Source organism: Amphibalanus amphitrite, unplaced genomic scaffold (assembly GCF_019059575.1).
Source record: "Amphibalanus amphitrite isolate SeventyFive unplaced genomic scaffold, NRLGWU_Aamphi_draft 000221F_arrow, whole genome shotgun sequence".
NCBI lineage: Eukaryota > Metazoa > Arthropoda > Thecostraca > Balanomorpha > Balanidae > Amphibalanus > Amphibalanus amphitrite.
This window is the reverse complement of record NW_024881716.1, coordinates 459,653-485,433: the sequence shown is the minus strand read 5'-3', so window position 1 is coordinate 485,433 and position 25,781 is coordinate 459,653. Positions and strand designations below refer to the sequence as shown.

The following is a 25,781-nucleotide window of genomic DNA, read 5'->3' as shown; positions in this document are numbered from 1 at the left end:
GTTAATTACTTTGCCAAAAATAGTCGCACTGCCGCGATTTTGGCATCATCGTGTTTGTCTAGCTCAGGCGCGTTGAATGCTATACTTGGTGTTCGGGTGAAGTCAACTTAAGGTGTTAACCTCGGGTCAAGGTCAGGTCGGAGCCCCTCAGGTCACGAAAATGGTTGAAGGAGGTCATATCGCATATCATTCGATTCGGCAGGTCTTCCTGAGTCCAATGGTGGCTTTCCCGACTCTCTAGCTCCATCTGATCAGGAGTTATTGACGAAAAACTTATATGGCCTTAGTGACGTCATAAATGACGTCACGCAAAGTCAACAATGCTGAAGTCAAGCACTGGACCTTGCAAGGGGTGCATGAAACCATTCCCGGTGCCCGAATAGCAGCTCCCAATTTCCCTTGTTGACTTAAAGTGGTGCTAGATCCTGTATTATACTCAATTATGACGTCATAACTTAACAGATTCACGTCATATATTTAGTTCTTGACATCCAAATGATAGCTTACATATGACATAGAAGGTATGCAAAGTTTTATGAAGTTTGCTTCACTAGTTGTGGAATAACAAGCAAAAAACTTTTGCGGAAAGGCCGCTGGCCTCTCGCTGGAGCGTTTCCGACCAGTGTGCGTCGCCCGGTCGGGGATCTGGTCTCCTTGCAGCCGTACCTGCTCACTGCACTGAGTTCCCGGCTACCTGCGCAAAAACCCGCCCCCGCCGCTGCGGCACAGCCCACTCCGCACCGTGCACAAAAACCTGTCCGATCGGCCGCTGCTGAAATAACAATGCAGGTCGCCGCGAGCTGTGGGACCGGATGGCGGGGGCTGAACGGGGCAGGCATCACGCCTCAGCGGATGGCGGGAGCCGTCACCCATGCGCTGTGAGCTATTTCTGTTAGCTGGTGAACCTGTCAACACCCACCCCCGCATTCAGACGCGCTGGAGGCACCAGATGCAGTCAGATAAATATAACTCCGGCCTACTACTCCTATGGTGTTATTGCATCTACAGAGCGATTCTGTCCAGTGTTCGCTCTAGATTAGCACGCATCAACTTAGGGAGCTGCGATCGCGGCTCAAAGGCCGACAGCGATTGTCTGCGGCTGCGGTGTTTTACCAGCTCGGCTGGTGTGGTGTTACTGGGATCTAAGGGCCGCCGTCCCTGCGACTGCAGACTGGACCACAGAGCCTGCTCTGACTGCCCTGCTGCACATCAGAATCTGAGCTTTATGGTGATGTTTTGCCTGTGGCCGAGCCGGCAGTGTTTATATGCAGTGGACGCAAACAGTCGCAGTATGCATCTGAGCGGCCCTGAAAATGTCCAGCATCAGCGATTCGGCTGCTGTTTGGCCTTTTTATATCTGCTTTTTTGACATTGATAAGTCGCTGGTGAGCGTTGCAGGCCATTTCGTCATTGTTCCTCAACTACCGAGAGAGGTTCCTGCTCTAAAACAATCATGCCGTGAATTGTGGATGGACCGTAATTCAGATTCAGCTCGTCTTTCCGCTGGGCTCCGGCGCCGCCGCAACTACGGTTACGTGCCCGGCGCCTGCTGAGAGGCCGTTCCTGTCTCCCCTGGCACCGGGCGCCTCTCCCCAGGCACGGCCATGCAGTCTCGAATCACGGAATGAGCCGCTGGAGGCCAGAGCCAGAGGCACGGACTGCTGTTACCGCCAGAGGCAGGTACCCGAACCTCGCGGCTCTCTCTTCCCTCTCTCCCTCTCTCCCTCCCCCTCTCTCTCTCTCTCTCTCTCTCTCTCTCTCTCTCTCTCGGCCGGACAGAGGGACGGGGACGGCGGAGAGCGCTCCCTTCCCCTCCCCCTCCGGCGCCGAGCGGCGGCAGTGCCGGGGTAATCAGCGCCCGTACCTGCGTCATTTGGCTGATGGGAGTTGTACACGAGTCGGTGGTGGGACCGACGACGCCGACATTTGGTTCGGCAGTCATTATCAAGTTTCTGAGACGGCTCACTGCTCGTCTGCGGTGGTACGAAAGACTTAACTGGATATCGGTGCTGATGTTCTGGTGGTCTCGTGATCAGGGGATCTCGTGATCGGGCGATATTCTGATCCGGTGATCAAATTGCTGTCTGGCATTCGCCATTCGAATGCAGCAGCGGGGAGATTCTGACCTGGGGCTGAGTGCGGCACGATGTCATATATTTCTGCCTGCATGGAGATGAATTAGCCACTACCCGCTGGTTACCGTTACGTTAGTAGGAGTTTGCCCATACCCATCACCCGGTGTCTGTGCTTTCCCCGGGATTTTTCCGCCCGCTCCCAGCACGTGCCACCGGCTCGTTCGGCGGCGGAGTGGCCGGCGGCCTGTTGTTCTCGGAGCTCCTCTCGGTGCCTCAGAGGGCTGCCCGCGGCGCCCCAGTGGATGCAGACTACCAGTGGAGGCCAGCCGGTCTCACCAGGGCCGTCTGCCGTGCCGGGGCTGCCCTGCAAAGGGATACAGACGAGAGGTGCAGGTTTAATCAATAACGTCATTACCTTCTCAGCGCTGGTATCAGCAAAAACTCGATACCACTAACAAGTTACTTAACGACATAACAGGATCTATATATTTGGAGGAGACATATTTCCCCATTACATGCATATTATCGGTATGTGCGGTGACACGGTCCCATGTCGTGCATATTTCATGTATACCGACACTGACACCCGGCCATGATTCCGTGTCGCCGGAGTATTGTGTGTCGCGGACCGTGCCGCCGCCGCTCGTCACCTGCTCCGGCGGGCGGCTCTCTGCGGCGCGCCGGACGACCCGTGTCGCCGGTAATTGGGACCGGGTCGACTGTCGCCAGCGCGGCCTGCGCTAATGGAGCCGCGCCGGACCGGCCCGGCAGTCTGAGCTCTGTTCTCCGGAGGGGTGATCCGACCCGACCCGACCCGGTGCGCCGCGACCCGGCGCGGCGTCTCATTAGCGACCCGCCCCCGCTCCGGGCCGGCGCTCAACGCTCCGGCCTCCACAAATGATAAGTTGTCTTGTTGGAGGATATTTCAGTTATCATATCTGCATTTTCCGTGGTAATCCGTCATTACAGTCGCACTGAGCTGCCTCGCTGCTGCCGAGGACAGTGATCTCCGCCGGGGCCAGCGGTCGAGGAGGAGGGTGTGCGCCGATCGACAATCGACCGGGCGAACTCGGCAGACTATCAGAGGCCGTCTCGATTGGCCCGGCCGTACGCCCGCGGCGTTTTGAGCAGCATGAACAGAGCCCGCTCAGAATCAGGCCGATCGACCCTGGCCCGCGGAGCCGCGGAGGAAGCCAAAGTTGCACAGAGTGCAGCCCTGAACAACACAGCTGGGATTCTGCCCAGAATTACAACAACCCAGGTCCATGGTACATACGAGTAGCAGCGGCCCGCTCGGCCGAGCTCGGGCCGCGCTCAGTTGGGGAGGGCGCGGTTCGTTTTGTGCGGCCCAGCAGGTGTGGTGTCTGTCGTTTCCGGATAGGTTTATTGGCGTCTGGTGGCGCCGTTTGGCGGCTCGGCTGGCACGGCGGCGTGTGGGTTAATGTCGCGGCCTATCTCTGGCCAGCCGGCTGGCAGCGTCGGATGCTACTGCAGCCGTGAGGGAGGGAGGGCAGGCTGTGGGGTTAATAGCGCCCTAACATAACGGTGAGCACGCAGCGTGCAGTACGGAGGCTGAATCATACCACTTTTATCTGCCAAACGGTCTGAGTGATCTATTCCCGTCTCCATATTTCTGTCAGATGCACTAAATGTGGTTATTTCTACCGGCCTACATTTTTATGTGGTTATTTCTACCGGCCTACATTAATTCTCAGCCGGTCCTGACTTCCACTGTCGATGGATATGTATTCCTCGGCTGCTCTCGAACTCTCGGTGTTCCAAAGCTATCATCTCAGCAGAGTATCGAGCACTGGACTGATCAATATATGCCCGAAGAGCATCAGCGCTCTACGATTTATCATTTATGTCAAAGGTCTCACCCCCTCTTCAATTCCTTCGAATGCTAAACGGATTCAGGTGGACAGTGGCTTATTCAGTGTCCATTGTGTCCCTCGATCTGATCCTGTGTCTCCCCTGCGAGGTCCCCGTTCCCGCCGCGGTCTCCGCTATGTAGTCTGTACCCGTGTCTCGCCGAACCGCTCACCACCTGTACCCGTGTCTCGCCGAACCGCTCACCACCTGTACCGGTGCCGCCGCGACCCCCGGTGGCAGCGACACGTCATGTTGCGCCGTGCCCGTCGCTGCACGAGTTGGCCGTCGCCTCCGGCCGCAGCAGACGGCCCGGCGGCCAAAATAGACCGACCAGCCACTGGCGCCTGCCTGCCGGCCAGGCCAGAGGCGTGGCAGCTGGGACTGGAGTCATCCAGTATCGACTGAATGGGACGTGACCCCGCGGCCCGGGGCTGATCTATCGGCTGCACGCACGGACCCATCGCTGTGAGCGGCCACTGGCCCGGGGGTCGGTGAGTGACAGATCAGGGAATTTAACTACCAGTCCCACCGGGTAGGTTAAAAGTGTAAGGCTGGTCAAGCGCCTAGCGCCTGGTCATGAACGTTTTCATGCGGGATCTGAATTATACCTGAATTTCGGCCATGGGAAAACCGTTGCACCTAAATCGGCCCATATATGAAATCTGCAGCCTACCGAAATTGAATATTTGGCTATTTATCTGTTCCACCCCTCCAACAGGCTAAGGATACTTCTTGCCTGTTGAAGTATTTTCTTTTTGGTGAAAATATCTTTCAATGCGTCAACCGTACCGAGGGAGAAGGCTAAATGTTACAAGTAACCGTCCCTCGCTCCGATGTGCGCGCGCCGGGGGCTGTCCTGGGGAGTCCCCTGGCGGCCGACTGGTTGAAACTCCGCTTCTGTGACCCGCCGCCGAGCTGTGTCCTCCGGGACAGAGCCGAGGACCGACTACCGCCCCCTGGTGGCTGGCAGGAGGGCCCGGAGCGGGGCAGAGGGCGCTCCACGCTGCGTTACTCTGCAAACAGAGCAGAGGAGGGGCACGGGAGAGAGGAGGGCGACTCCGCTGGACCGATCGGGCGGCGGTCCGAGTGGAGGCCACCGCAGGGCCGTCCAGCCGAGCGGCCCGGGCTCAATGGCTGGCCAGATTTATCACTCTCATGAAAGATACTTTGGTGGCGATGTAATTCCGAATGCGTTTGGAAATTCTCAGCATTCTTTTCTTCCTGTAGGCCTGCGCCCTGCATGCCTGGCTATGTGATGCACATTGCACAATTTGATGATCTGCCCTACTTTGGAAATGACCAGTGAGTTTCGCTGGTGATTGATAAAGCCATCTATCTCCGCTCCGTCGGTCCTCGTATTTCAGAGCTTGTCAAAACCAGGAGCCATTCCCTGGTCTGATATGTGGGGAAACTGAGGAACCCCACCCTCGCTGTCCAATCTGTAGTGTAACCCGTTCGGTTCTGTGGGCGGGCTGTCGGCTGTTTCTCTCCAATCTGACCCGAACAATGTCCCGATGCCGCAGAACAGGGATCGACCCCACCGTTTGCAGCTCGGGTGGATACCCTGTCTGGTTCGCCCGAGGCCCACCGACGACCAGTTGTTCTGGGCACCCTCATTTGAGCGACGGTAGATGTTTCATGTCGGTCCGTGAAGGTTTCGGAGTGCCCAAGTCCGTACTTCACGGCGTACTTGTCATATAAGCATGCATTGAAGCACCTCGAATCTGCATGACGCAGTCGTGAATGCCGTAACTTCTGTGCATGCTCTCGCCTCGCTCCTACGCACGTGTTTACGCACACCCCCTCCCCACACACACATACCGCCCTGCGATCGATGAATGCCAGGCAGTGTGGCGGCCGGTCGCCCGGCCATGGGGTCGCTGTACCGGCGAGGACGGCCGCGACTCCCCCTCTCTGAACCTCCGAGCACCCGCGGGGCTCAGGAGACGCCTCTGGTGGCGCCGTATATACGGCTGTGGCGGGTCATGCTCGGCCTTCGGTCGTCGCCTCCCGTCCATGCCCGTCCCGTCCCTTCTCGTTTCGTCTCATTCCGTCGGTCTCCGGCCGCTGCCCCGTGGGACGGCGCACGGCGTGGCCGAGTAGCCGGTCACTGACCCCTGGCCGACACGCACACGCACACAACACAGACACACAGATGGCATCTGTACGAGCGGGCCGGCGGCGGCCGGAGGCGCGTCCTCCCTCAGTGGAGAGCCATGACGCCGGGCGCCGTGCTCCGAGCGTCTTCTTGACCAGCACAGGGAACTGATGGCTGCTCACCAATTTTTCTGCGTCGGCATGTCAAACTTTCCCGATGGTCTGCTATTTGCGTGAAAAGAAAGAAGGCTGATAATTCAATACGATTGCCGATTGGTGTCGTTTGAGGGCTAATTTAATTACGAGTAAAATAGAAATATGAAATTTCAACGGAACTTGCTTGCCACAGGTTATCAAGCTGCGGGTGAAGATAAACATTTTCTGAGACGTCATCGGTGAATACTCGTGATGTTTTCCAGTGGTATCAGCAAAGAAATAGTCCTATTTGTACAATAACTTTTGAAGGGGCTACATTTAGGACCTGAACACATCCTGCGTTTGTTTTATCGAGGCTGGTGAGGGCCTGCCAAGGTAAGCAGCTCCAGTGGCGGCGGAGGGGGGGGGGGCACTGCCGACTTTTGGTCCCATTTTTCCATGCAACGCCCATAGGGCTAATGTTGAAATGCCAAAATCAAAGGGGGGCACGGTACCCCGGTGCCCCCTCGTTCCGCCGCCTCTGAGCAGCTCCACTTTTTCTCTATGATCTCAGTCCTATTGCAACCCGGTGACCAGTCACATGAGGACATGGATGACTGAAAATGAGAGGAATGCTAGCAAACCGTGTCCAAAGGCCGAGATCGTGGAATGATGGGAGGGAATTGAAGAATGGTTGTTACTCTGCTCTGGTTAGTGTCATGCTGAGTGCCAAGGATGACTCTTGAGACCTAAAGTCAATCATGTCTCGCTGCAGCATTACCTTTCACTGTTTCCGTATGACGTCAGTAGCGCCCACTAAAGATGTAAACTGTGGGGCGGCTCACCCATCACCCACCCACCCCATGTAACTAGAGAGTTCCAGGACAGTACGAGTATGTTCTACACTACGAATTGCAGGGACGTCATAGTCTGGGTCTTTCATACTGCGTGCAAAGGATGAGGTAATGGACCTATGGCAGCACGGGAGAGGGAGATATTGAGGCTACTGTCTGCGACGGTCTGTTGTCGACAACGATAGTTGGTAGCATAGTTGCTGGTCAGTTTTCAGTTTAATCGGTGTCAAGCTGGTGTCAGATCAGTGTATCGCTTTGATCGATAACAGTTAAATGTGCTTTAATTCACGTCTTCCATTTACGAAACAATTGATATGTCTGTCCGTTTCAGCTGGCTACACCGCCCACACTCCTGAGCTTCAGAAATCAGAATGGCAGGCAAATAAGATTGTCACATCTTGTCTCTGCATTGTGGAGCACAGTTGCACACGGTATTTGAGGTGGTCGCTTTCCACTCCCCCGTTCGTCTCAACTGGTCAGTACTCAGTGCGGGCCATCATGCCGTGGCCCCTCGGGCCGTCCACTGGCCGCGTCTCGTCCCCTGCCGGAAGGGGCCGGCGACTCGCCGCGCCGTGCCGGGCCGCTGATGGATCCCAGACACTGTCAGTCGGTCCTGCAGAGCCGCGCCCTGCCGGCCGGACGAGTGCAGCTGTTTATTTACCGAACCAGCCGGCTACACGCAGTGGGCCACCGCCGTGCAGTCATACGATCACCGAGTCTGCACCGCCTGACTCGGCGAGTCTGTCCGGAGTCTGCACCGTCTGTCAGGAGTCTGGCCTCAGTCCACCGATCGGCGAGTCTGGAGTCTGCACCGCCCACCCGGGTTCTTTCAGGAGTCCGTACCGCCAGCCCGTAGTCTTTTCAGTTTCAGAGTCAGCGTGTCGGACTGCAGACTCCACTTCGTATATGCGCTTCTCCCTTCTAAAGAGCCCACCACTCGGAATCTCCTCAGGGTGCGCAACTCTCCTCGTGGGCTCTTCTCGGGCTCTACAATTATTCCTTGGATTCTCAGGTCCCGCAGCCGTCCCTTCTTGGTCCTGTATGTCGTGTGATATCGCTCTGCCTATCACGGCGGCTCCTCTAGCTGGCATGACTGTCGTCCCCCGGGATAGAAGCTAAGGGTGGCTCCGGCTCAGCCGGCATATAGCTGACTTATTCTGTCCATACCTATAGAAAAGCCGCCAAGCCCAGTCCCCACTAGAAGACTGAAAAGAAAGCGCCAGGGATTTCCTCATTGGTATCATCGCAGAACGCTTCATACCCAAATAATTGGCCAGAAATTGAACGTTGCGTGACTGGCAAGCGTTTTTATTTTTCGAGTGTTCGCAATCTCCGTCCAGAATCGGTCTCCATAAGGATGTGAAATGTCCCACGGAGCTGGATTGTCGTTGCAGTCGAGTGCTGAGCGTAAAAATAACTATTCATTCTCGCTTTAAAATTGCCTTGTAAGGCACCGTATGAATAATCTAGGTGGGATATAAGTTAGATGGGAATAGCAAAGTATAATTGGAAAAATGCGTTCATTCACTGATGCTTCAAACTTTTTTTCTGCCTCTGTGCTAGCAAATTGGAAGCTGGCACACATTATAGCTGGCAGTGGTATAGCTGGTGCCTGGCCACCATCCGGCTTTGCTGCGACTCGGTTTGACCCGGACCCGTCTGTCTGTCGGCACGGCGTCACCGAGCGGCTCACTGCGCCGCTGGTGCATATATGTAAGTACATCAATGTGGCTGGTGTGTGATTGGGGTCACGGCTCGTTCCCACAGCCAGGCAGTAGTCACTGCGCGTCCCCCACAGCCAGGCAGTAGTCCTGCGCTTCCCCCACAGCCGGTCACTGGTCACTGCGCGTCCCCACAGCCAGTCACTGATCCCCGGCCGCCCCACTGCCGTCGACCTGCTCCCGCCGGGCGCTAACGTATGCACATGACATTACCGGCCGGGCTCCGCCTCAGCGCGGAGTCTATCATACGGCCATCTCCTGGCCCGGCCCGGCACGGAGCTACTACACAATTCTGGAATACAATTATTCAGTCTCAAGGCCCCGAACATATGGGCAGTCATTGCAAACCTAGAGCGCTCAGGAACCTCTGACTCAAACATGGGATGAAAAAGAAAATGGTATTTGCGAAGAGATTATCCAAGCCTCGTCGCAGCGGTATGAATGTACAGATTGGTCGACTCACACATTGTCTGCGTTACGTTTACGAGAATGCGTCAGTTTCTTTGTTTCCCCACGTTCTTTGTTTGTGCCTACATTGGGCTCGGTGGTAGGCAGAACACCCGGTTTGCGTGATAGTTCTGCCAGTATCCATGATATACCCGAATCGTCGGCGTCCGCCAGCCATGGGCGTCAGAGGTGCCAACGGTGAGTGGGGAGCGCGCGGAGCTGCCCGTATCGACCCCGGCGCACAGGTACGGCCCGCCCGTAGCGGCCGCCGCCCCTGCGCCGAGTCCGACGCAGCTGCGCGTCCGTGGCGAGGAGTGGCGCACATCCGACGGCCGGCTGCAGTAGTGGGACGGAACTGACGAGCTCTGCCTCCGCCGCCGCCGCCGCCAGCCTCCGCCGCCTGTCCGCCCGCCAGCGCCGCCGGCCAGAGACGCCATGTACACGGTGAGGTGGTGTGCCGCTCGGAGGGCGCTGCGGCCGACCGGCCGGCGCCCCGGGCCCCTCCGGCGGGCCCGCGATGGTGCGAGACCCGCCGCCCGCCGCCGCCGGCCTCCTTTGAGGAAATCAATATCCAGAGCGGACCGAGTCCGAGCCTGGCGCAGGCGACGCCACCCGCCCCGCGACGCACGGTGGGCCAGGGACCCGAACCGGCGACGCACGGTGGGCAAAGAAAGCGCCGACGGCGGCGACATTGCTCCCGCGGCTAGGAAGGCGATGACCATCGATTACGGGTCCGTCGCCGGACATGGCGCACGGTCCACCACCAGGATCCTTAAGCAGAGGGTGCACAAATACGTGCAATGGTCAGACATGATTGTACAGCCCTCTGCAAACGTAGGTATTCTTTTTTCGACAAAACCGAGAATAACGCGAATACTATGCTATCGGTCACTCGGAAATCGTAACAGCAAGACGCGCGATACCCCGCACCTTAGATTAGCATTATCATCATATTCATTTTCTATCCACTTGGTAACAAAACCCAAAAGTTTATATTTGCCCCCAAAACAAACTCTTGCATTTTGTTGCACGCATGGCGTATACTTTTTTAGTGATAGACCCAATCGAAGGAGTGGAGCATGGTGCATCTATTTGCAGTGAGTTCCGACCGACTGATAACATAGCCTTTGATTTATTATCGGTTTTGTCGAAAAAAAGAATGCCTACCACCCAGTCTGCTGAGGGCTGTACTTGGACCCGAGATAGATCTGAGATCTGATCCCGTGAATCTTGACCTCGGGCCATATGGGATAATAGATCCAAGTCTCCTTAAAGATCCATTATGATAATAGATTTAAACCTATTTTTGTCCAGACATGCAATGGAGCTGGAAGCATAGATCCTTAGGTACTTTTTGTCGACTTGTAAATATTCAAGGATCACTTGTTCCAATTCGCAATGGTTCTGTTTTGGGGATCTTATGTGATTAATTTTGTGGCACTTTTTGTCATGGAAACACGGTTTAACCCGCGAGTTGCTGGGGGGGGGGGCGTTAAACGCCCCCACTTTTTTCGCCGGGCCATAGCATAAAAACGGCGCGCCGCAGGCGCGCCAAATTTTGGGTACCTGTAGGGAATTAACTGAAGGTTGTTGTGACAAAGTTTCAAAAATATCGGTCGGAAAATTTTTGAGATATCGAGGTTTCAGTGACGTCATGATTTCTGAGTTTTCGACCAAAAACGGCATATGTTCAAAAAATCATATAAAATCACAGAATACACATACAGACATGCCGTAAACTCCATTAGACTGCCAATACCATGAACAATCAAATGGCTATCTTCGATTATTGATTATCGTTCCACATTTTCCAAATTCTTGAACTGAATCTTGGCAATTTCTCGTGACTACTTCACGACCATGATACATGCATTTGTTAAATTGACCCTTTTGAGCAAAACACGTACACATATGATAAAATGAATGTTACCATCGTGTTCTACGCCCCAAATTACCCATAAAACACGTGTCGCAGGCTGCGAATATCAGTTTTGATTTTCGGGGATATGTGCCTACCCGGTTGACCTGACCTTGACCCTGACCTATGCTTGACTGACCCCTACATGGAGCTGATACTCTTGTAGGCCTTATATGATGGATTTTGCACCGTTTTGACAGAGTTTGTGACGAGAGGCGCCCATTGCGAAGTCCTGAAGTTCATGCTACTGAAAGCCCGATTTCAGGTGTTTGACCTGACCTTGACCCGACCTGTGACCTCAAAATTCAACTTTAAAGTACTCATCTGAAGCGTCTCGTCGCGTTCTTTCGTTTGCCGCCTCGTGCGTTTCGCTGCGCCTATTGGTTCTCGAGTTATCGGCTGGGGGCGTTTAACGCCCCCCCCCCCCCAGCAAACGGTGGGTGGCGAAATACCCCAGCAACTGCCGGGTTAACGACTCACATATGGTGGAAGCCACTCGGATCATATATCCTGTTCTTGGCTAGTCGTCAGATCCAATGAGATCAACTCGTAGGTGCAGGTCCATGGTCCATATATTTTATGTGTGGGACCCCCGACCCAATGGGATCGTAACCGTTAGATTCTAACTATAATCCTAAGTGTCAGATCCTTTTGTGTCGTTTTCTTTGAGATCCACTGAGAATTGAGATCATATATCCATCACACGAATACTTGGACAATGGACATGTCCGGTAAAAGTTATCGTCGGGTTATCGGGTAAAGGTTATCGTCTGTTTTATCGGGAATGTTTTCTTGGTAACAAAAGAAGGAGATTTACAAAATCAATAAAACTTTGCAACCTTCAACACAGCATGGACTATATCAATGCAAGTACCTATCTACATAAACATATGTAGAACCTAATTTCCGGGAGATGTGCTTAGCCCAATTGGATAAATTGAGCGATTTATCATATCAGCTATAACTAGCTTGGATTATATCGTCAAGTCCAGAAGAGCCATATGAATTGATATCGGGCTATTCCGGTCTGCTCGGTGAAACAAATGGTTTTCGTCTTGTCTTCTCAGATTAGTTCAATAAAGCATTCCTTCTGCAACTTGTGCAGTGCATCTCTCATTAAATATTGTATTTAGTGTTAATGAAATGTAGGTGGTTGTCAAAATGGTGTGCTGGGATCATTAGCAGTGTATGCAAAGAGCCTATTCAAGGACTGTTTACATGGCTAGAAGTGATCCCTCAAGCCATCCGTCGAAAAAAGACACCGTCATTTAGTGAACTCTTTTGTATGGTCTGTCAGCTCAGCATCTGGATGATCATGTTCTTATATAATTGAATATGACAAACTCAAATCATTTTATTAGAAGTGAAATAGGTAACTACTCCGCCCAGTTAACATCGTGTGGAGGAAGTAAGAAACGTTTCAGTAATTTGTCAACTGTGAACTCTGTTGGTCGCTGCCTGACTACCTTCGCAAGCCGAAGAGGAACTAACTTGTTTCTATGGCCTGCTCGTCTGTCGAATCCCTCACTCGTTTGTGGGGGCCTGTTCGTCTGGTGAGAACATGGCCTTACATCTGTCCGAGACACGCCTGTCTGTTGAGGCCTGTCTGGGTGTCCGAGCTGAACGTGAGGCCGCGCCCCGTGCTTCTCGACCCCTGGTCCATAACACAGCACGGAACCAGCGCGGCAGGGACGAGTGCAGTTGCACGACCACCTGCCTCAGCCCGATTGTCACACCGCCCAGGGATTGTGAATTCAAGCACCATGCATAATCGAGCGGGGCTTCCTCGTAGCATAAAATTAGTCCCGATTGTGGTCCATGTGTGAACGCTTAAAGTTATTGACCAGTAGATTGTGTTCATCGATGGCTTTGTCGCGGTCGGTTGTTACGGTAAGTCGCGGAAGTGCTTGTACATACGTGGATTGCCACTGGCAATGCCAGTCGTGCACGTCGTTGCTAATTTCGCGGTACGATTTGGTTCATTAGCTAATGAAACATTTATAATTGATTGCTAACACCGCGGCAGGCGACGACGCTGCTGAGCTGCCGCAGCTGTCGGCCGGCCGGCGGCGGCTCGGGCCGCCCGCTGTTCGTTTCCCGGTAGAAGCTCGCCGCTCCGTACTGAGCTGTTCCCCGGCTGCTGTGAAGCGGCTCGGCCGGCCGCTCGTGGCTGCACTGCCGGCTGCTGATGGTATCGGAGGCGCCGGGCGGCTCGGGCCGCGGTGCGTGCCGCCGACACTGCCGGCGGCGACAGCGGCGGCCTTGACTGGGCGGCAGGTCCGCTCTGTGCAGGGTGCAGCCGCGCCGCCGCCGTCCGCCGTCCGGCCGGGCCTGTCTCCAGGGCCGCTGACAGCCTGCCTCCCGACGACACGGCCTTCATGGTCGCACGGAACGGGAGTCTCCACTGTCCAAGAATGGCGTAGAGCCGCCTGAGCGGGCGAGCAGGCCCGATCTGGTAAAGCGGACCCTCTCGACTGCGCAGGATATGTTCTGTGGTGCGGCCGACACCAGCGGGTTTTGGCTGACCTTACGGCGGCTTTGTCCTCGGCTGAGCCTGTCCAGCTCTCCTGACTGTCGGCGGGTTAACCTGGCGGGTATCCTGCGTGACAGATGCCCTCGGGAACTTTCCCACCTGTCTGGACTGCTACCATAACTACTGTGCGAGATAAGAGTCTGGCTGGTCTTTATCGTATCGTAGTTAGGTACGACGATAAGTGGCGCTGAAAGGTTCAATGGATTTCAATATACCCAAAATACACGTTTGTGTTGTGACTGTCCTGTCTAGTGTATTACATATATCGAATCATTGATGACTTGGTTTCGAGGTGCAGGGGCGAACGAGGAAGTGCCAAAGAAATATTACCCTTTTGCAACATAGACGTCCCAGCGATCTCACAGGACATTTCGTCTCTTGTAAGTTCCTTAACTGCCTTGTGGTTAGCATTTAATGATGAAATATTTTTTTTCAATGTCCGTTTTGGGAGCATCTATATAAAGTCTTCATTTCCTGAAGACCCAAGCTGTCCGTCCAGGAGGCCCTCACAAGCTGAATTTCAACATTTAGGAGAATAACTTCTCCCTCCTAAGAGGCTGCTAACTAAGAAAGTTAAGCCAAACAGTTCAGTGCGTCTGCCATAAACTTGGTCATCGCCATCCCTCATTTCTGTTCCATTTCCATCGGGCCGCGTGTGTGACCCCGTTTTCGGTCGGGAGTGCGTGCGTGCGCGGGCGGGCGCCGGAGTGTGTAAACTGTCCTCGTCTGACCGTCCTCCGTCCGCCGAGCCGATCCAGGCCGGTCGGGTGGCAGGGCCCGGCGCCGGGGTTGCATGGGGCTCGGGTGGGCAGGCAGGCAGGACTGGACGGCAGGGAGGGAGGGGAGGGGAGGGCGGACGGCCGCTGACGCCGGCCGGCGGGATGCGCGCCGCCGCCGCCGCCGCCGCCGCCGCCGTCAGTGCGGCCGCCGCCCCCCGCCCAGTCGCAGCGCCACGAGCAGACCGGTGGGAGCGCGCCAGCACACTGCAGCCATGGCCGAATACGTTCAGGAGAGGGTGAGTAGATCCACTGCGCCCGCTCGGGCGGCTGCGGCACGCAGGCGTGGCCTATTACTGCTGTGTAGATTGTTGGTTGTTACAGTGTTGACAGCTGCGGTCGGTTGTTTTTGCCAGGTTCTGTTGGCGTTGAGTGTGACAGAGTTTTTGTTGCGCAGTAGTTGGCCTTGTTTTGCGGCCCGCGCTGTGGGCGGGCTGTTTTTTTCCCGGGGATGTAAAGGAGGCCGCCGTCTCGGGTGTTGCAGGCGTCCTGCGGGTGTGGTAGGGCGCGGTGGGCCGCCCCTGGGGTCAGGCCTGGCCGTCGGATTTACATGGTAACCGTATCGATTATTCGGCTCTGACGTCGGCTCGGCCAGTTGGATGCAAAGTAGACGTGTTTCGCCCAGGCAGCCCGTTGGCCTGACATGGGCTAGCTGAGTTTTATACGACCGGGACGGGGATATGGCTCGTTTTTTCGGGACTACAAAAGCGGTACTAATGTTTCCGAGAAATGTTACTGAAAATGACTTCCTTAAACACGCCACATCACGGGTGACAATCTGAGCTTGGATAGTTGTATGCGTCTATTTTGATTAATTCGAAAATTGGGCTCATTCGTCTCATACCGACGCTCAGCGCGCTGGTTCGTGAGGCGATGATCCATCTCGCTGGTCCGTCTGTATATGCGACGCTGCTCCCTCGCGAGGCTCGCGTTTCATCGTGAGGTCAGCAGCCAGCCGCGTTATATTCCACTGGTGCAGGGGCGGACTCGTGTCTCGGACCTCGTCTCCTACCGTCCCAGCGCCGCTATCGCCGCCCAGACCCTGTCCTGGCCGCTCGCTGCAGTGATTGCTCTGTTTTTACTCGAATTCCACCCTGGCGCTGATCGTTAGCGTGCAGTAACCAGCGCCGCGGCAGCCGGCGGCCGGGCCTTCAATCCCGTTACTCGCCGGAATTCGGTCTGAGGGGAGCGGCGGCGTCCGTCACTGGCGGAGGTGATGACATGTCTCGCGATGTGCACGGCCTCCGCCCCCTGGGAGATTCGACTGAGCGACGGCGACCGGCGGGGGGCGTGGCTGGACGCCTCCTCTGGCCTGCAGCGGCTCGGGACGGGGCCGGCCGGACGGGGTGGCTCCTTCATTGGCTCGGGACGGGGCCGGGCCCGCTCCTCTGACGCCGGATTGTACCAGGCGTCGTTGCGCGGCCGCCCCGGTGTCGCTGTCGCTGTCGACGCGCGGGCCGCGTCGCCGCCGTCGGTTAGGAGACGGCGGCGGCCGCGTCGTAACGGGCCGCTCCATTGACCGGGCAGCCCGAGCGGCCGACCGCCGGCGGCCCGGGCCATGGGGACGGGGTGAGTCACAAACCATCGGTATTGATTGGGCGTCAGATGTCCAGAACGGAGCGCTCCAAGTTAGTGGGCTCTGATCCATTTTGCCGTTTTTAGGTCAACTTGACATTTGGCTTTATCGAAAATATATTTGGCTTTGTTGAAAAGCCATTTCTAAGGGAGTGAGTCATTTTTTTCCGAGACTGTGGCGACGTTCATGTGACCAGGCTGTCGTCTTTCCGAACAGAAAATGTCGAAGTGCAACCGATAGGACATTTACCTGCTTACCACGAGGCAGCAGTGGAATGCCGCTCCTGTTGGCCGTCTCACGTCATCGGGTTATTGTTCAGCACTGCTTGAACATTGTTTTCCTGACATTGCTTCCTCTTATGACCAAGGCTTAATGTGTTATCTTCTCTTGCGCAACTTTGCCATGTAATTCAGTTGTAAGCCGTGCTATCCTCATACCGTCCTCACCAGCAGCCGCACTAAAATGCGGAATTATGGCGTATGCTTCCGGGGAGCTGCCAGACAGGTTGTCAGCGGCCGCCCGACGGCAACGATCCTGTTTTCCGCCGACTCTCCCAAGCGTGGTTGGTTTGTGCACACATGGTGTGTGTAACATTGCCGGATCCAAAAAGTGTGCCAAAAAGTGATCCAAAAAGTGACATTACTCGCATTTCGCAAAAACTATCTCCTAAAGCCATGCATTTCACTTCCTGATGCTCTGCTATGCAATAAAAACAGACGTTTTGTAATGAAAGAATGTTTTCTATGCAAAGAGAATGATAGATTTGCCAAACCGTTGGGGCCTAAGGGGAGTGGGTCATTTTCCTCTGATGTCTCCCTGGATCCGCCAGTGGTTGCCATCTGCCAGCGGCCTGCAGATCATATCAGTCCCCGAACACAGCGGGTCCTGTGGCAGACATATGCCACTATGTCCGACTGTTCGCTTCAATTCGCTGGATAAACATGGTCTTCGAGTGAAGCATGCAAACCAGGAATGAGGAAACTGTACGCGGCATCTTCGTCTTGACCTTCGGGTCTCTACTAGGTACAGGCTCATCCTTCCCTCAAGTGGCATACTTGATCACGTAAACTCCAATCTCCTCTCTGCGTCACATCGATCGCTTAATTCGGGCTTTGGGTACTTTTTATCGCACTGTCCCCCATTTGAATTGAAGCCCAGTGGGTGTTCAGGTGTGGCCTCAGTTCAGGGGTGGGGACAGGTGCCAGTTCAGGGGCAGGTGGCAGGTCCTCTATACGTGCCCACACTGCGCCGTCCTGCGGTCGCTCGGCCCGTGGTCTGCCTGGTGACAGTTTCGGCGAACCGTCTGGAACGTTACGGGGGCGCGGCGACCGCTCGGGGCGACGGCAGAGCCGCCTGTCGGAGACGGCGGCAGTGAACGGGCGGCGCTGAGGGGAGCCCCATGCGGGCGGCGCTGAGGGGAGCCCTCCGGCCGGCCGTCGACAGGGGGCGGCACCGACCCGCCGGAACTTTAGGGGCGGGGACTGGGAGCACCCAACTCCTACCGGGGCGCTCGCAGACGGAGTATTGAAAAACGGGAATTTGAAAAGACTATCATCCCCTTCAAATTTTATGATTCCATTAGTTGCACATTTGACATTACGAAGTAAAATTTATGAGCTTTCCCGAGTGCAGACATACAGTCCCGGTTAGCATTGCATGAAACCGCATTTATAAAAAAAAACTCACTGTGCGCTTCAGCGTCCCCTATTCAGTCATTACTGCCTTGTTGGCTTGTGCTTCGGTTTCACTCTCCCGTGGCATGGATACGTTTCATTTGTTTTAATAAGTATACATAGCCATCGTTAATTGTGCTTTGGCGTAATCTCTAATAAAGATCTGACCACCCACTCCTAGAACTAATAAAAGCTGACAACTCACTCGTAGAACTATCACTTCTAAATGTGCCTGACCTAATTGCCGTTCTCTCTTACATCTTCAATCATTTATTTGTTTTACGTGAGCGGCAGTTGTACTTTGCTCGGGGCTTGGGCGCCGCTCTAATGCCTCATCTGCGCTGTGTTGCATGGTTTGACTCCATCTGCCCAGCACGTATACACAATGGCCACTGCCGTGTGCCGTCACGGCTCTCCGTGATCCGTCTGGAGCGGGACGGTCTGGGAAGGGAAGCGGTAGTTTTCCATCGCTCGTCCGTCAGGCGGCAGTCCCACTGTGCAGCTGCCCGTTTGGAGGGCGACATTTCAGTCGGGGCCGGGTGCAGTCCCAGTTGTCACACTACCTGGCGTGTGTCGGTGGGGTTATTAGTGAAGTAGCTCTGTTTGGGGCGCCGAACTGCGCAGTGAGGACTGCGGCTCGGTCTCCGTGGTGGCCGCCGTCCACACGGCGTGCATAATGCCGCTGTCGGCGTGCACTGCGCCGTGGCCTTGTCGGCGGCGGTGACAGCCGGGCGGTGGAGGCTGGTGCGGGTCAGTGGAGGCCTCTTCGTGCATCTGATCGGCCGGCAGACGGCCTCACGGAAAACCGGCTGTCTTGACAGGTCCTGGAACATGCCAGGACAGAGTACCCTCCGAATACCGTGCCCCGAAAACACGTGACATGCTGTCCGGAAATTACTCGACATAGCTACTGGAAAACTCTGGGCAGGCTTCCGACACATATCCATGGCAACATCACTGGATGTGACGGGCTGTATTCAACGGGCGAATAGGTCAGGATCCGCATAGGTATTCAGCCAGGCACTTTGGCCACGCCGCGACTGGCTCGGATGTTACAACCATCCTATAGGCCGGATGTGCCGGCGGTTGATAGCGCTGCCGAATTCCAGCCATCGTTTCAGTGCCGTGTGTGTCATTCACGGCCGCCGTGTGCTGGTCTGCGGTCGGACATTCTGCTGCCTGATGCTGGCGTTAGGGTTCGCCTGCCTCCAGAGCCGGTTCGCTCTAGCAGTCCAGGCTCGAAAGTGGCTCGGTCAGCGCGGACAGTGGTCGTTTCCAGCTCCCTCCAGTCCCGGAGCGCACTAATGACTGGCTAGTCATTCCACCGTCCAGGATTAGTGCTATCCTTCCCGAGACATTCAGCGGGCAGCCATCGACCGCTCCGTGCAGCACGTGCGGGGTATACTGGCGTCTGATCCGGCGAACGCTCTCCCTGACACCTCCAACCCGAGCCCGTCTGAGCCCCGAGAAGGGATAGTGTTGAGAGACTGGACAGAACTGGACCAGACAGGAAAGGACAGACCGCCACGCGACACCCCGGCGCCGGTGTTGAGTCAACCGGTCGCCACAGGTCCCCAGGGAGGGGGCGGTCCGCTGGGTACAAGTACCATGAGAGAGGAGTCAACCAATGATAGCTTGCTGCGCAACTGTGCCGTCTAGTTATTCGGCGGTTAAAAATGTAGCGTGAGGTAGTTGTCGAGACTTCAGGGAATACCGGACTGCTGACCTGCTAACCCGAGCACCTTTTTTGTAGCTGTGTGTCTGTGAGACATGCAACAACCTTAGTTGCATACGACGCGGTGTCGTCTGCGCTGTTTTTTTAACATTATATGCCATTTGACGCCATGATATTCGTAGTCAATTTACTCCGTTGGCGTGGTGAGCATTGCGGCACAGTATAGCTGCAGGTGCGTACACTAGCGACATCTATTAGAAACAATACAAGTAATCATACTACCGTAGCTGTGGGCCGTCCGGCGCCGTCTTTCTCCGAACCGAAGTTCACCTTACAAACATGTGCCTCGCATTTTTAAAAGCGTTACGGGCAGCTGTAGTCGCGACAGAGGAGCGCAGCGGTGGGTAATGTCAAATTATCAGAATGTATCAATGGCACCCGCATTTCTGGACACGTATGGATAAGGTGCTTAATAAATTTTGTAATGCACGCCCGAACTTATTTCCAACAAGTTCTTGATAGTCAGGAAGAGCATTCAGACAACGTTCCGAACCGAGCAGTTCCAAGCCGCGAAAGTTTGCTCTGACTGGTCCATTCTTCTGACGCAAGCTTGCTGGGCTCAGGCACTACCAGCCATGTTTGTTGTTACCAGGAATCACTCTAACGTCCAAGTCAACAGTCACGGCTTTCGAGAGTACGTCAAGCGTGAGCGAGCGCTTCAGGAAGTGTGGTGTCTCCGATGCATCGGAATTGTTTATATTTCATCATTCCTCGACCGTTGTGTGACCGAACTGGTCCTCTACACCAAGTAGTTGAATCAGCCGCGAGGTAGAGAACGAAGCCCAGGCTGGCCGCTGGACTTCGTGACGGGGACACTTTTGGAGCCCTAGGTAGCCTTTTTTATGGTTTCTGGTGAGATTCATTGTGACCTTCAGTAGGCTGGCTTCCGGTCAGAATGTTTTGCTTGACTTTCCAAAATTAATTGTATTGTTTGTTTGGCTCTGTATTGCGCAGTAGCGTTGATTCGAACACAAGAATATGAACAATCCAGACCGCTGGCGACCGAACCGGTTCCTTTCTCCGCATTGCAAATGAGCGTGTGGAATAGAAACCGGGCCCGACGTGTTTCTGTTCCCGGCCGGCGGAACTGAAGGACACGGCTGCGGCGACCAGTGCCCCCCCTCCCCCCTCAGCGCCTCGTGCCGGCGGTGCAGCAGTGCATTCGGCTGACGGGGGGGGGGGGATGACGGCCATCTAATGAGGCTATCCGCCGCCTCTGGTGTAAACATCACTGGCACGCTCACTGTGGTGTGATATCTGGTCACGTCCCCCGCTAATGGGCAGTGAGCGAGATACATTCACACTTCATGCCGTGCAATAGAAAAGTGGGCGTGCATAGGTACTGTAACGCCTCTTTGAGATGCCTTCTTCTTTATGCACACCTGCAAATTCCACAGTATTCATCAGCATGTTCAGCCATCAACCTTGCTAGCGATTCTGTCGTTCAGTTTGTCTTTGGCCTGTTCCTAGTCTGAAGCTCCGTTTCGCGCCGTAGTTGTCAGGTCCGGATGGCAACTGTGGTCGCCGCGGGCGGTGGGAGGATACAGAGGAGCAGCTCCACCGTCCCCGCTGGTGGAAGGATACAGTCGGGGAGCAGCCCCCACGCCCCGCTGGGAAAGATACAGCCGGGGAGCAGCCCCCACGTCCCCGCTGGGGGAAGGATACAGACGGGGAGCTGCCCGCTGCCGCCGGCAGATATGTCGCCGGGTTTATTTACGCAGTGTGATGCAGGCGCGCCACCGGGCTCCGGAACGAACGGGGAGCACCTGACTACACTACAGTGAGCGAACCTGTGACGCATCGCGTGCTGCTCACCTCTGAGGATGAATAACCCATGAAGGGGTGTGTGCCATGTATTGTACACACCCCTTGTATGTGCTATAGATCGCTTACTTTACATCGCTTCGTTGCACAACCTGCTTCTGTGTCACGATGTTTATGGCAAGGACACCAGGCATTATTTTAACCTTTGAAATATATAATAAGGAACACTGAACAGGCTTTAGACCTGCTGCTCTTTTAGAATGTCTAATGGCTGAGCATGTTCAGTCCACACAGTTTTATCATAGGATAACAGGTCACGTCGCCCGTGGTCGCGGCGTTCTATCTGAGCTCTTCCACGGGGCGTCTACAAAGTCCCTCGGGTAGTTTCGGGGACCACCTCGACCGTACCGTAGTTCTGTGGAAGTTTCGGTGGTCGCTGGCATTGCGTCATACGACGCAGCATCGATCTGCGCGAGTGGCGGCGGCAATGACGGCGACGGTTGAGCGACACTGACGGCGACAGCTGGCGACAGTACGATGAGAGTTGAGCGACAGCGGCAGGATGCAGCAGGCGAGGTCAGGGTGTCCGTGCAGCCTGAAAACATACCGATGCCCATTAGGGAGTAGATGCAGGTGCCTTCTGAGTCTGTTTTCAAGATCTATTGCTACCTGGTACAGGCACACATCGGTCGATCTCCTTCCACTGAGCCCCATATCTTAAATGTGTCAGAAACAGGTAAACAACTGCATAAGACGCCGGAGAAGGAAATGTTCGTGAATGGAGTGTGTCAGTTGACGGCAGCGACTCGCCGCTCACGGCCTGTAGCTTATGACAAGGTAGACTGTAAGTAAGTCAAATTAGTATTCATGTGCCCACACTGAAGGTTACCTAGCTATCGTACGGTGGTCGATAGCTTACGCCTATAATCTCATTCGTAAGCTGAGCGCTACTTTCGTATGATACTGTCTCAGTCTGTAGTCTCAGCTATCTCAATCACATTGACACCTGGTCTGACGATGTTGACTTTGGCCCTAGCCCACCTAAACACAGGGTGTTTAAGAAGCTGGGAAAGGCATACGGCGGCTACCGCAAGACAAATGAAGCGAAACGTACCCTGCACTTTCCATGTGCACGTTGTGCAGGGCACCATGATTTTATAATGTCCTGTATAAACCCGGTCTTTATTTGTTGGAGGTGGCTCGCTTGTAGATTGCAGTTCTCGTCGCTCGTGGTTCTGCAATCTGTGGTCTCAGCCACGGCTTTCAGAGCTGCTCGAGCGGCAGTCCGGGCGCAATATCCGTACAGACGCCAGGGGACCGTATAGTTTGGATAGTGTCCGCGGCACCGTAGGCTCGGCGGCCGTTGCGGATACATGTTTACTCAGACCACTGGCCGCCGGCGCGGTCCGCTCGTCAGACTCAGTAGCGACCTCCGCGCCCGGTCCGTCGCTGCAGCGTCGGGGGACGGTACACGGACGAGCGTCCCGGCACGCTCCGACCGACCCGCCGCGCCAGCAGGCAGTCAGTTCAACCGCCGGCAGTCTGTCCGACCGGCTGGCCTTGTGACGCCGTGTTGACGCTTCAGCCGCGAGCTATCGTGCAGGAGCCGGATCGACAGCGGTCCGAGCAGCCCGGAGGTGGCAACTGCGCGGCGAGCGTGCGCTGGAGGCCCGCTGGACCTTGTGGGACTTTGTGGAACCGCCGTGTGGACCGGAGGACAGGAGTCGTGTCTGGTGGAGCCGCTGTGTGGATTCATCTGCAGTGGTTGGTGGTGTAAGCAGACATCCGGGTCCGGTCGCCCCTCAGCGGCGCAGTTCGCCTGCGTGACTGCGCTGCCGGTCCGGCCGTGCCGTGCCGTATATCGGCACTGATCGGCGGCCCCTACCGTGCCGTGTATCGTCGCCGCCCCTCCAGCGCGGCGGCGGCGTGTTCCGGTGAACGGTGCAGCGGCCAGCCGTCGCCGGCAGTGACTGTCACTCGGACCTGCCGGACGCACAGTCTGACGACGGGCGACGGGTGCTGCGGGGGCACTCAGAGACCGGAGCTGGGGCTAGAGCTGTGGTGTGACGTGGTGCGGGTCCAGTGTGCTATCCACTGCCGCCATCGAGACCGTCAGGGCGCATACGTCACGAGCCAGTTCTTCTGGAAGGTTGAGCGTGGAAAGCAAGTCCTTCGTTTCATTCGGACACAAGGAAGCAGTGATCCGGTGCTACCCGAAGTCTGTGCGGAAGACTAAGCGACCGGCTTGTCGATTTCAGCGGCCGCCGTCGAGAGGACGCCGTGTAGGATCACTCCCTGCGACTCCTCAGCCCGGTTAAGTCCACGTTATGTCCGAGTTACCGCAGCCGGACCGGCGGATCCCGATGCTGCAGACCGGCTCCCAGACGCCGTCCATCTCCGAGGAGACGGACGAGTCGCTGTCGGACGGCGAGCGGTACGGAGACGACCGGCCGGCCGTCTACACATTCGTCGAGTGGGTAAGGCACGCGACCGGTGAGGCCCGGGCGACTGGGAGGCCCCCGAGCTACCATGAGGAGGCGCCGCGCGATTGGTGAGGCCCATAGCGCCGGCGAGGCCCCTGGCGACTGGTGAGGCCCCACGACATTGATGAGGCCCGCAACCAGTGAGGCCCTTGGCGACTGATAGAGCCCCGCGATTGGTGAAACCCAGCTGGACCGTCAGTGTCGGGAAGAAATTGCCCAGTGGGAAGCCCCTTCTCGCTAACTAACTACATGCGGGCCTGGTTGGCATACTTCGGCTGGGTTCGCAGTAGATTGGCTAAGTTTTCTCGTTTGAGACTCGACCCATACCGAGAACCAGCTGTGTCCTTAGCAGCTGCAGAGTTGTGGGCGACTTGACGACTATATTTTGATTCATTCTCCGCTCTCCGCGGTCGTGCTTATGCTGACTGTGAATTAGGTAGCGCTGAACTACGTGCCATATGTCGTCCACCAACGTAGATGGATGCCCTCCGTAAGTTCGCAGTGTGGCTCTCTCGAGGGCTCCGGCCGACTGACCGCCTCTCAGGCGGCGTGTCTTTAGAGGCGGGACACGCCGACTTTAACAATTCTGGGAGGGTCACGCCGACTTGTGCGAGTCCAGTATGCATCGTGTGACCTCACACGCTCGCCGGTGGTTGTAGGCATTCATTCAGCCGGAACACCGCTGTCAGAACAGAACACGTTTGCAGCACGTTTTCTGTCCAGCCGCCGCCAGCTGCCGGCTGCGGATCGCTGCTGACCTATCCGGCCCTGTGGGCCTATACGGCCGTGGGCACGGGCCGCCGGGCGCCGTGCCTAATTGTTTGTCGGGGCGGCGTGTTATAGGTACGGCGCTGATTGGGCGGTCCAATTACCGGTGTTGACTGTCGCGGTGACCAGACGGCCCCGTCGGGGAGTGCCGTGGGGGTGTGCGGCACCACTCCGTCCACTGTGCCGTGGTATACTTCGGCAGCGCACACCGAACTGCATACCAAACAGGGAGGGCGACAGAGCGCCTTCAGTAGGGCTCAGTGGGCTCTGCTGGTCGGTATTCGGTACATATCGAACACAGTCATGAACTATTTGTGCGTAACTGAGTTCCAAGGACGACTGTTTGCACTTGTTTTCATCGTATGTGTTGATACAAGTTAGTTGCTAAATGACGTTATTCTTACACGGTATTATTCTTTCTGTTTACAGAAGCACGTGATTGATACCAAGCACTGTGGCCCGCTCACCATCTACGTTCAGGTAAGGCGAGACTAGCCGGACACTAGCTCTACTTAATCTTTTGCCCTCGATCGGTTTACAAGCTGCTTAGGCAGACTTCCAAATATAATTGCCTTCCAAATTAACTTAGCACGTTGTTGCTAAGTTAATAACCGAAGGTTTGTTGTCAATAGTTAAAACACTATTCTTTAGAATTGTGTTTTTCTATTGAAAAACAAATCTGAGTTCCCTGACAATTTGGCAAAAGCTGCCTGAGATCAGTATGCAAGACTAGAATAAAAACGCTGCACTATTGTCCGAGACCGTGTTTGCGTCCCGGTTACCTTGCGCTAACCTGATTATAACCGTTTCAGGGCGATGTGTCACTCCAAGACAAGAAGGCCGTGTTCCTCACAGTTCACGACCTGGGATGCAATCGTGAGTACGCCAGGGTTCAGCGTTAGTGAGATGGCTATTCTCGCTGTGCCAATAAGTATTGGGGCATTCCATGTCAACCGGGACAGCCAAAATCGGCCACCTCTGCGATTTTGTTCAAACTTGGTATACTTGTTGGCTATTGGGTGAAACCTCTGAGGGTCAAAGGATTTTGTCATATGCCCTCGGGCTACAGAGATACAAGCCGCTAAACTTCTGCTTTTTTAGCAGAATTGGACGTGTATTGCAATCTTGAAAGATCTATAGCTTCAACATTTTTGAAGCTATTAATTTCAAACAAACTGAAACGTGTACATAAGGAGTTATGCTAGTTAAATTTGGCAATTTTAACATTTTTGGGTGATTTTGAATTTATCTTATTTTGAATTAATTTCTTAAAATCTAATTTGTGAAAAATGGGTACCCTTCGATTTTGCTCAAATTTAGATATTGTCTTCCACTACACGTAAGGCATACGTGC

General features: G+C 55.2%; 1 protein-coding gene across 5 annotated transcripts in view; it reads left to right on the top strand.

The window, feature by feature from the left end:
• Window positions 1-25,781, top strand: part of LOC122385529 (uncharacterized protein ZK1073.1-like) — a 46,364-nt gene that overhangs the window by 1,454 nt on the left and 19,129 nt on the right. For 2 of the 5 annotated variants that reach the window (XM_043373867.1, XM_043373866.1), the window contains exons 2-3: window positions 24,857-24,907; window positions 25,240-25,303. In XM_043373867.1, the coding sequence (XP_043229802.1) occupies window positions 24,857-24,907; window positions 25,240-25,303 (115 nt within the window). Of the gene's footprint in view, window positions 1-9,601; window positions 9,646-14,563; window positions 14,668-24,856; window positions 24,908-25,239; window positions 25,304-25,781 lie in introns of those variants that run through there. The other 3 variants (XM_043373870.1, XM_043373869.1, XM_043373868.1) reach the window with 3 other exon arrangements.